Source organism: Corvus kubaryi, unplaced genomic scaffold (assembly GCF_017639235.1).
Source record: "Corvus kubaryi isolate FWS band 111438036 unplaced genomic scaffold, C.kubaryi_AGA036_p1.0 37391, whole genome shotgun sequence".
Classification (NCBI taxonomy): domain Eukaryota; kingdom Metazoa; phylum Chordata; class Aves; order Passeriformes; family Corvidae; genus Corvus; species Corvus kubaryi.
The window spans coordinates 8,860,005-8,872,313 of NW_024581130.1; the positions used below are offsets into that span (position 1 = coordinate 8,860,005).

A 12,309-nucleotide genomic window follows, 5' to 3' on the forward strand; every position below is an offset into this window, starting at 1 on the left:
TGCTGGTGGCCCTCAAACCACTACTTGTAATCTTCTGCTTCCCCACTGAAAGAGTTAGGATTAAACGTGGGGTGTCATTGATGCTAAATAAGTTTCTTTTTACCAGGTTGGAGGTAATAAACTGCATGGAACCCTTTCAAACCAATCTGTCAGAGTGCAATAGGCACAGGTTTTATTTCCCTCCACCAAGTAAGTGCTTGCTGTACTTGCAGCCATCTGTCTTGCGTCCCTTGCAGAAGCAATTTCCCCCTTCTACCTCTGAAAATAGCACAGAGAGCTCCTGTCAGCATCGGGGTGACATTGGCCTGTGGGCCTGAGACAGGCAGCTTTCCTACAGTTCTGCTTTAAGTAGCAATGTGCAGGTTGTATGGAAAGGTGAGGGACCATGGAAAACCAGTGGATGTCAGTGGGAAGAGTTAAATAGAAGAGGTAGGGAACATGAGATCTGGTAAAGGGACATTGAGTAATTTCGGAGCGACCATCCTAAGTGGTGTGAGGGACGTAACCACGAGCTCAGAGAAGTTTTCCACAGGTAGCCATAAGAGAAGGCGAGGTCCCAGGCAGGCAGGATGCAGCCAGGAGGAGGAAAAGCACTGCCTGTGTGGGGCAAAAAGCCCATGGTAAATTCTCTATTTTGACTCCTGCCCTCAGGCATCTCGCTCGGAGGAGAGTTGTAGCAAGCAGGGGAAGAGAGAAGGGCAGTGCTGCTCCCTCCTCACAGGCTCCGTGAGGCAATTTCAGGTACTTGGAATTACAATTGGTATTAAAGTGAACCCAGCTCGGTGCAGGTGAGGCTCTCACCTCCCAGTCTGGATTCAGTCCAATATTTTTAAGACAGAAGGCAGATGGTTTTTAGCTTAATTCTCTGACAAAAGCAGAACCGTTAAAAATGATGCTGTGTAAGAACCCTGGAAGACATTTGTTTATAAGCACTTTGCTAAATAGTACTGCTTCCTATTTGAAGAAAACACCATTTGTGAACTATTCTCACCTTTCAAAGACAGGGCACGTGCTGCAGTCAAGATTTTTCTTATTGTTGTTTCATTATTTCTGCAGACAGAGGACAGAACATTGAATAGTAAACGATGAAGCATCCTAAATAAAGATGAGCTAACACTGACAAAAAAGAGCAACAGAATACATTTGCTGAAGCAGTAGCCATGCATCCTTTGTGCTAGTGCACAAAATTAATTAAGGGACAAGTTTTTCATTCATCACTGCAATTAGCAAAGACTTCTTGTTCTGATGACGGGCAAGAAAGTCATAGAGTAGCAAAAGAGAAAGGTTTTTCTTTTCTGAAGTGCCAAACCCTCACATTTACACATCAAAGTTGATGCCTAAAGTCAGCGTAGTTGTTACCTTGATTCAGCCATTTCTGGATCACACATCATGTGTTTGATTTTCTGAAAGGCAAAGCACATATGTTTAATCAGAGATGGATATGAAGCATATACATATGTATATTAAGATAAACAAAGTAAAGAGCTCCAGCTCAGATGGAAATCACATCTCAAGCTGAGATCTGTGTATCTGATTCTACACATTCCAAATACAGTTAATTATACAGAATAAATAGTTATAAAGATTGGTGAAGTAAGCTTCTTTACTTTGTACTGCAAATTCCTGTTTGTAGGGTGATTCCTACAGTGAGGGACTTCGGTTCCATTTACAAAGTTTCATTCAATGTTTATGCTCCTGAGTTTTAAAAGCAGGACATGCACACTTAGCTTTTGTTAGACATAAATGACTGCTTTCATTGTCTTTTGACTTCTTGACTTCAATTTACAAATTTTCTGACAAGATGTTTTAGTAATAAAATCTTATTCCAGTTTAGCAAATTAATTACCCATTATCACACTTGAGTAGAGCAGACTGAGATCAAAAATACCTAAAAGCCTGTAGGCAACCATACCTCAAAGCTGTTTATCGTCTTTCCTAATTTTATTTATCATGGTTAGTTCAGAATCCAGAAAAGAATTACATGAAAACAGATCCTGATGTGGGGAGCAGCTGTGGATATCCACGTTCTCCTAAAAAAACCCAACCAACCAACCAACCAAAACCAGATCCAAAGCAACAAACCAAACCCAAAAGATCAACAGCTGAAGGAGTAAAACAGCCTCTCAGGCTTTGTGTTTGTGTCAATTACCACACAGGTCACCTGTCCTTTATTGATAACCTGCCTCAGCATTGCTTTTCTAGAGCATGTGAAATAAGGTGCAAAACTAAAGTGTATTTGTCACACTGCTGTTCAACTTTAATTTGTCACCTATGTGAAATCAATTGTTCAAATCTTTAGGAGGTGTGTGTGGAGGCAAAAAAGGTTAATTCTCTCTATGACCTTACTTAGAAGGTTTCTCTATATTTAGAGAACAACCATTTAGCTAATTACTTTCATCATTCTAAGCTTGAAGGATCAGAGACCCATAGAAAATACTGGGGGAACAGCAAACTCAGTGACAACTGTCAGACATCATACAACAGGTCTGGATTGACAGCTGGAAAAGGACAAGGGTGTTTAATCAACAGGAATGTGATCAGGAATCAGGAAAAAACCAATCAGGAATGTGCAGAACTGGCTATGGCACAGTGGTTATACTTTAAAGATAAATATTTCTTTGGCATGTCAAATCAAACATCTTTAGCCTGTATTTTTCTGATTTTGGAATCATAATCTGAATCAGGTCATTCTCTCAAGATTAAAATTCTGCTTGGTCTCTGCTCTCTTAAATGTGAATTCTCATCTCATTGGTAATCAGCATTTGATAGGTTGCATTCTTAACTACGGGCAGAAAGATTTTTTTTTTCCATGAAATGTGATCATCTGGAGTCAGATCCATGAAAAAAAAAAAAAGCAGTTTATTCCAGCAGTGCTCACCTAGTTCCACATTAACAGGAATGTGTTTGTGTGTTTCACCAGGTGTGTATTTCCCAATAAATATTCAGATGTGGAGCTGTGGATCAGAACCCAATAATGTCAGACCTTGCAGAAACACCAGAAAAGGAGGACAAGGTGGTAATTGCCCCAGAAAGCCCCACACAGTGAATGCTTTGACCTCAAAACTTTGACTTTTTTCTGGCTCCAGATTTATTAGCAGCCCCTTTGCTGCAAAATTCCTGGATGAAGGGAAATAAAGCCATAACTCAAAATATTGTGCCCAGCAATGTGCTAGAAAAAAAAAAAAATTATGTGGATTTCTGGTAGTAAAGAGTGAATGTAACAATAATGATTTTTGTTATTCATACCCAGAATGCACAAGAATTTTAATGACTTTAGTGAAGAGAAGCCAAAACCAGGACCAGATGGAAAATAGAATGAAGAAACTCAGCACCAATAGCAATTTTGTACTAAAATGAAGACTGTTATACCTTAAACACCAAAAAACCCAGTATACACGTATCAGCCTAGTCAAAAGAAATAAACACCAACAATAAACAGCATATCTCTGACCCTAGAGATGTTTCAGATTTCTCCAATTAATGCCATTTTGTACCAATCAATATATTTGTATTATAAGAAAAGCCGATCTACTACAATTACAATAAAAAAATACCAAACACCACCAAAATGAATGTCTGAATATCCACATCTGAATGCAAATACCAGTTCAATCACTGCTTATTTTACATTGGTCTTGTTATTTCTGGGGGAATCTTTTAAAAGTCCCCTCTCAGTCACAGAGATTTGGTTTGTCCACACGAACCAGAATCACACAAAATTTCACCTGCTTGAAATAAAAAAAGCCCCAAACAAATAATGAAAAGAAATTGACCTAGTAAACATACCATAACCAACAGAAGAGATTCTTCAACTAATAGGCACAAATGAGCTTTCAAGTATTCAGCAATGCTCAGTAAACACAGACCCATCCTTGTCAAAAGTATATTTCTTTTTGCATTTTATACCATGGGTCATTCCAGGATTTCAGCACAACACACAAAGAAGATTCTGTACTTCTTTATGGAAGGTTTTGTCAACCTATAAAAAGGGGTAATTGGGACAATAAAATGCCATAGAAATGCCATGGATTTATACTGAAATTATTGTGAAAAATCTGTGGAATTTTTTAGATAGAATCTTGCTTTAAAATTGTCTTAAAGGATCCTACAGGAATGAATATCACAGATAATATTTCTGTTAAACACTACAGCATGGCCCAATTTAAGATTGGAGCTTTTCCATTAATAAGAAGGACTTAAATCCAGTTGTCCTTGACCCTATGTGGGCCATATGCAATACTTCATATGTTTTTAACTTAAATATTTCACATATAAAATAGATAATGTTATTTTTTTATTATTTATATATGTACTAAAAAATATCTATATTTCTAGTCCCATATTTTGGGCTGTTTTATAACACTATGTCCAACAGCAACTACCAGTGTACAAACAGTTCTACATCAGAAGACAAGGGGGAGTCAAAACTATTACCTACAGTAGCTGAAACTGTATTGAACAATCATAAATTTTGGCTGATTCAAAGCATGCTTTAAAAAAAGAAAAAAAAAAAGAGGTCAGATGAGCATCATCAGAGAACAAACAGCAATAGTAAAGCACTCAATTTTATCTGAAGCAATGAATCAAAACCTTCTAAATAGTAATGAAAAAAAACCAGCCAGAAATACAATACCAGAACTTAAAGAAAGTAATTTATAGGAGAATATTTGTGGCATATTTCCAACCCACTGCAGTAGGAAAATTCATGAATAATATTAGGGGCATTTATGTGATCCACTTTCCTCCTGTACAGTGTTTGTCCAACGTAATGAGATCTGGATTGGCTGAATAAAATACAAATTTGAGAGTGCTATACTTGAAACTGATCATGCATGTTAGGAGGGGGAAAAAAAGGCAAATGGAGCCTTTTTAATGCATATAATCCCATGTGTTAATATTGACACTCAGCTGCACTAATACAGGTTATTGCTACTGAATTAACAATGCTCACAAATTAACAACCAGAGAAGTCTCATGGATTACACTTGCATCTTCTGTATAAACATTTTTTTTAATATTTGTTTCTATTCAGGCCAAGGCCATGACTTTCTAATTTCATTGGAAAAATTCAAATCCCATTCTCTGAGGCAGGCGATGTGGGAGAACTATGACCGACCGAAGATGGATTTGCTTTATTCTCTGAAATTGAAGTGAAAATTACATTTGTGTCATTACATTCTAATACAGTCATGAATATACATACCAAAATACATCTCTCTATATATGTGTATTTATATATCTATATTCAACTTATTACTCTTCTAGACACCAGAAGTTGAGGTTTACAGCTGCAGGAATTCAAATAGGATTAGAGAGAAAACTTTTACTTGTTTGCAAGCCTGGCATAAACTTTGAACAGCTGTTTTCACCAGGCAAAGAGCACAAAAGTCTCTTCCATTCTGAGAAGAAAGCCAGAAAATATTAGATAGGATAGGATGGGTAGGTAGGACTGCAAAATTTCACCCCCATTCATGCCTAATCCTGCTTTATTCATTATAACAATAATCTCTTAAGTAGTCTATACCAGTTGCAGGTATTCCAACACAACTGTACCTTTGCTTTTCCCACACAAATCTACACAATATTTTTATTAAAATCGCCCTGTGGCAGATCAAAGAGACTTTCCTCCACCAGCAGTTGTGTACCTGAAGAGCTGTCTCATGGAACTGAAACTTTGTCCCCTTTAAACATTAAGTTTAACGTTTTCAAAGTGCTGAAACGATTTTGGAAGCCCGAGGCTCCAAGGAAGTGATAAGGACTTTGACAGGGTCACTTCGCCACCGTGAACCCTGCAGACAGACTAAAGGAATCATGGAAAGAGGGAGAGAGAGTTCCCATTTCCCTTTTAATTCAATGGAGGAGGTGCTTTCTTGGGAAGTTTTTATATTATCCTTCTTTTACAGCCTATTTCAGAAACAGCAATTTTCCTGCTTTCTTTTCCTCAACAGAAAGAAAAAGGGAAAAGAAGTAACTTTAGGAGATTTAAGATTTTTAAGACACTTCTCCCTAGCATAGGTTTGTTTCTTTCCAAATGTTCAATTTATTCAAAGTATATGAAAAATAATCAATAATCAAACAGGTTCAATCAAACAGACTAAACAAAACATACCAAGTTCTAATGATAAGGAATGTGCTGCTTGCATGTTATTAGAAGCTCCACAGCTACAAATTTATGCAACTCAGACCACTGAAAAGGGACAAACCTGGAAGTTCAGAGTTGTTTTGTTCCCAATATTCTTAAGACTCTTTTTTCAAAGTTTTCTGCCACTCGAAAACACCTGCAAGTAACTGAGAAATTGGTGTTCCAGCCATTACTATAATTACCTTAAATTTCTTTTTACTAGATCTTCTAGACAGCTGTTGCACTCTACAGTATTTTGTTTCCAGCATGGGAAATCTGGGCTCAAAGTCCATCTTATACATAATTTTCTATTTCATGGGTCAAGCATCAATAATTTTAAAAAGCAGCTTATATCTTAGACTAAAAAGAAGCTGAGTTCAGAAGCTAAAGCATTTTGTATTCTGCGAAAAATAATTTTAAAAAAGGGAGGCAGGCTTTTGCCAGGCCAGGCATCTATGCTTTGGGGTTGGTGGGGGGTTTTTTTGTTTGTTTGTTTATTTGTTTGTGTTGTTTTTTTTTTCCTAAGAAAAACATTTTATACCACTTTTGTTTAACAACATCCACATATTCTAATCTTTTTCACCTCTGGACATCACAGTGTATTGTCACCAGTCACTGTGACATCTGCTAGGGAGGCCAGAAATAATTCGCAGGTTACTGACAGCTGCTGTGGGCTGCCAAACTGTCATTTGAGAGAGTACACTGGAAAAAAAAAAGTGTGGTAAAAAGCTTTCTTCATGCCCACCCTCTGCTATTAAAGTATTGTACATTCTCAGCAAAAGCAGTGCACAAAAGAGCCTCACAACTTAGAAGATACATTCTCACATTAGTGGTCTTCTGAAAATGGTGGAGTCAAGACAGACCTTTACAAAGGTGTGAATTGCAGCAGGGGAGGCTCAGGGTGGACATCAGGAAGAATTTCTTCACTGTGAGGGTTGTCAAGCACTGGAACAGATTGTTCAGGGAAGTGGTGGAGTCACCCTCCCTGAAAGTGTCCAAGAAAAGACTGGATGTGGCACTCAGTGCTATGGTTTAGTCAATATTCAGTCAAAGTTTGGAATCCATGACCTTGGAGGTCTTTTCCACCTTCAATGGTTCCATGATTCTGTGGAAGTTAGCAAATGCTACTAGGCCAAGTGTGGCTTTTGCTGCACCAAGATCTGTATGACTCACAAGTGTGCATAATTATCAGAAGACAGATGAAGTCCTGGAGACTTTGAGGGCAAACAGCAAATGTGCTTCAGTAAGTCTGAACTCTGTTTTCAGAGTCAATGGGAATATTGGATTTTTGATAGCACTTAGGCCTACACTAAGTGCTCTTAAAAATCACAGTAGAGGCAGATTGCCAAAGAAAATCAACAGAAGAAGGAACCAGGAACTGACCTCTGACCCCCCTGAGCCCCTCCACAAAGCCCCAGTGCTGGTTTACAGGTGCTGTACCAGGAATGGTGCTGTGGTGCACAGCTGAGCACTTGGGACACGGCTCCACCTGAAACTGCTTTCAGCACTTGGATTCAAGGTCCGCATCCTCCTGAGAACCACAGAAGAATATAAATCCCAGCCTGGCAGTTCAGGTCAGTTTTGGATCTGTAATTAAAAACAAACAAACAAGCTGTCCCAAGCAATATAAAAACAAACAAACAAAAAAGGCAAAACCCCTGCTACTTACATATTTAAAAAAACAACACAAACAAACCTGAAAATATCAAGATGGTGAAAACCAGCCAGCTAAAACCAGTTAATTCACATGTCTCAGATCAGTGCTGTTTTCCAAGAGTGCTGTAAGGGACTGGATACAAGAGGGCTGCTTGTATATTGAGACGATGCTGCTGTCCTTCAGCACGGTGGCATTTGTCTGTTCATTTGCTGTGGCACCCCCACGCAGCACAGCCACTTAACACCTTCAGAAAGAGGGACTCTTCAATGTCATGGCACTGCCTGAGGCACGAGTGCTTCAACAAAAGCTGGATATATTCCTGTGTACACCCAGCTAAACAAAGAGTTCATAAGTCTTTGCATAACCCAATTGCAGGAGCTGTGAGTGCAGAGAGCACTGAGCGTTGTACAGCAAGGCTCAGTGATCCATCAGCCCACTGAATTATTTACTCTCCACTAGCACAGAACTCACAACGACATCCTAGAGGTTTTAGTTACACTGCAAACTTCCTGTTTGAGTCTTCTGCAAACCCTGCTCCTGCACTAAACTGGGAACGTACTGCTCTCCAGCATACATCATGGTGAGGAAAAGCAGCTTCCTGAGTGAAAGCAGCAGCCTGGCAGGTAATTCCATTTCCACTACGCACATGTTGAAAGCTGCTGTGAATCCAGATCTTTAAATGCATAACCAACAAGTTTTACAGCCACTAAAATATGGCTCATACATAGTGCATTTTCTTTAAAGAGGGTCAAGTATGGTGGGTTCTGCAGGAAACAATCACCTTACCTCTGTTCAAATTATTTCCCAATTAGAGCATGAGTTAAAACATTCATCCAATTAATTTTTCGTTTGTTTGTACCTCACTGATTGTGTGAGTTGCTATCCAAACAGCTGCTTTTCAAAAGGGACCTTTCTGAGCCTCTGGTGCTGCAGACTGCTGTGTTATATACTAACCCACTGATCCATACTGCCTTCAATTTTCTTTGATGCTTTCTAGTTTTTAAGTGCTGTAGCATAATGTTAACCTTGCAAGTGCAGCATCTATTTCTAACACAGTTACCTCCTACAATTTATCTGGGCAAATTTTTCAAAGGCAGTACTCTACACATGGAGACGTTCTGTGTGCATCCTGTGCCCATAATAAATTAAAAAAATAGATGGATAAATGTCAACTCTTACATCCTGTTTTGAAGACAGATCACATTATCTCACCAGCTGGAGACTACATCAATGGCTGTGACTTCACCACTTTATAAAACACTCCCTGGACCTCGGATGAGGGGCACGTTATACACGAAAAATTGTGTGTGCAGGAAATATACATTGTATATCTACAAAATGGGCCATATCCCACTGCCATTAAAATTGATGGGAGTTTTGCCACTGCCTTCAATGGGATCAGCAGCAGTATATAAAGATGGATTGGCTCCGAGCGTGCACACTGGCGCTTTATGGGCGTGACAATATAAAAGCCCTGTTGAAGTAATGGCATGAATTATAACAGTACTGGGGATGTCAATTTGCCTTCTTCTACCTTCACTCGCTGTACAAGGAACATTAAACATTTCCCTGGTTAGCCACAGAATCATAAAAATTACAGATAAAAAAAGTACTATTAAGTCTAGTTCCTGCCAACACAAAATTACTCCTCCTTGTACCTTTCCTAATCCTCTCTGCAGCCTGGTTTTACACCTCTCAAATGTCCTGGCATGTTTTCCTCCCTGTAAAGAATTATTCCATCAGCTACTTAATCACACATGCAGACAAGATAGATTTTTCCTAGAATAAATCAACAAAGCAAAACACCCTACTAAATATATTTACATATATATATATATATATATATCTGAATTCCCTCTTTTTGGGACAATTAGAAAATACTTTTTGAGAACTTCAGAACTTTATCAGTTACATTCTTCCCTGCTTTTCATGGCCCACCACATCGAAATGCAGGCAGGAGGAGTTGCTCATTTGTTAGTGGTGAGATGGTTCTCAATGAGGCTGAAATTATTAAAAAAGGAAGCCACCATTCTGTTGTTACTTTCATTTGCACCTTGCCCACCCTCTCCCTACTGCCTTACCATACTTCTGGGCTTTACCCTCTTTTGGTTAGGGCAGAGAGTGCCAGTCCCCTCTATTTTTTAGGGCAGGGTGTTTAATAAGGACCCAGTACATTAAAGAGGAAAAAATAGATCTAAAAGATGTGCTATGTTTTGAGGCACCTTCACCTCAAGGGACCTCAAGCAGGTTAAGGTGCTACAAGAACACCTATTCTGAGAGAGAAGTTTTGCCAAATTACATCAAAAGGTGGTTTGAAAGTTATTCATGGATTCTCACTGAAGATATGTGACTCTAAGGCTCTTCCCAGCAGCAAAAGAAGTGACTGGAGACAGGGAGAATCAGCAGGAATCGTGTCAGGGCCCTTCCCCAACACAGATGCTGCTGAACAAGAATTATCCCAGAGCAGCACAGGGGACTGAGACACAGCAACTTAAACCTAAACCCCTTGTGGACAGCTGTAAGATCTGCTCTGACACTGTGTGTAAATAGCCTTTTCTCTATTTTGACTGCTTTATTTGATTGGCCTTGCCAGAAGTGAGGTCAGGCCAAATGCTTGCGGTTATTAAAGATGAAAGCCTTACGTCAGGGAAGCTTCATTTTGGAAAGAACAAGGTGAGAATGTCACTGACCAGCTGAAGTGCTGGCTCCATTCAAATCTGGATTCCTGAGCTGCCTTGTAGGGCTTCTGTCTTCTTTAATGGAAGGGTTCTGCAGCATTTGCAGCACTTCTCACTATAGGATTATTACCAATGGCTTTAGGGCAGCAGATGCATTTCTATTTCCTCTGAGGCCACCAAGGGTCACATCACCATGACACAGTGGTGACCGTGCAAAGGGCCATCTCAGAGTGAAGCACCACAAAACACTGATGTGAAGAACCACCTTGGACACAGCTGTAGGGAGCAGAAATTCCTCAGTGGAGCACAAAGGCTGACACGAAACCCAGCTTTATGTTCCATCTCTTTCTCTCGAGAGCAGCTGTGACTTTTTGATCCAGGCATTTTGTTCTGGTACCACAGAGAACATTTTTGAAACGGAGGCGTGGAAGCTCTATGGTGCTTGCCTCTGTTGAAAACTACGTACAACTACTAGAAAATCAAAACTTCCAAGGCCATTAGACCTTGACCTCAAGTCATAGGATGCAGGCAGGAAGATCAGAAAAGGAAAAAATCATTTTCTGACAAGCATTTCATGATTGCTGTGATCTGTCTCATAAAAACCTATCTTTAGTCAGGAATCATGTGGTGGGGCTACATCTAAAAGCTGTGACCAGGGACTGACTGTGCCCTGTGTGCTCTGATCCAAGTTCGGCAAACTGAGAACTCCCAAGTTTCACTTTTCCCTGGAAGTTAAGAGACTACCAGGATGTGCTGTTCCCATTTCCCCTGCAACATTTATAGCCAATACTGCATGAAGTTATGCCAGCTTAGAAGTAAGCCATATTCTACTCCAGCCAGGTCTGATTCTCCAATTTTCCTCCCACCAAACCAGTTTTTCTGACAGGAGCACCTACCAATACAGCCATTTGTTTGGCAAGAAACAGGAAGACACATTTGATTCAAATGCTTATAGCTAATTTAAAGACCCTGCAAATTTAAAGCAATCCCACTACAGTTTTCATGACTGCTGTCCTCAATTCTCCTTCTAAGACAGTCAAATGAAGTAAGGGGATCCTCCCAGCCCAGCACAGGTACCTGTGGCTCTCCCACCATTCTCTCCTCTCTCTACTCACAGAGCATTTCCTGAACAGGCTGCAGCACTGCTGCTCTACCATGCTAAAAGCCACAGAGTCTCTTCTCCAGTATTTCACATGTTTCACCCACCAGTCCTGATCTTTTCATTTTACCCCTTACAATGTGTTTCACCTTCTCTTACTAAGAAAGCCAAGAGCTCATTAGTCCCCTGGTCAGGTGCATCAGTCCACAGACATTGTGTAATCTGTTTTTCCACTCTACCCCACAGTGGAGAATGCTTTTGACAAGCCATAATTGAACTGTGTCAGATGCCACTGAATAAAGGATAAAATTTGGTAAATACTGAAATTGCCTTTAGATAAGGCCTTCTTTCCAGTTTCTTATTGTGCTGACCCCCCTGAAACAGGGAAGTGACTTTTTATATACTGGAAAAGGGAATGGCAGAAAAGCACGAGAGCAGCTGAACTCCAGAGCTCTCTGTGGCTTCTGAGGTGCTGGCACTGGTGTGTGCTATGCATACAGCTGTGGACAGTTTCATTAGAGATCGTGAAGATTTCTCTGGGACTCTCCAATGCAAGAGAAATGGTCATTTCCCTGCCCTCATCTTGCTTGGGGCTGCAATTTCCTCTATGATAGAAAGGCTGACTTGTTTTCCTCCCCATCTCCATTAGCATTGCTCAGGAAAGAGGAGGAAGGACATGACAAGGAACTAAATTACAATTCCCTGGCAAAAAAAAAAAAAAAAAAAAAAAAAAAAAAAAAAAAAAAAAAAAAAA

The 12,309-nt window shown here is 39.8% G+C and overlaps 1 protein-coding gene across 1 annotated transcript in view; it reads right to left on the reverse strand.

Moving 5' to 3' along the window:
* Nucleotides 1–7,079: 7,079 nt before the first annotated feature.
* The window catches only part of NSUN3 (NOP2/Sun RNA methyltransferase 3), a gene marked incomplete at its 5' end in the record, with an annotated part of 20,416 nt that continues 15,186 nt past the window's right edge, over nucleotides 7,080–12,309 (reverse strand). The window contains one exon of the mRNA XM_042037895.1: nucleotides 7,080–7,708. Coding sequence (XP_041893829.1) covers nucleotides 7,636–7,708 — 73 coding nt within the window. The remainder of the gene's footprint in view (nucleotides 7,709–12,309) is intronic.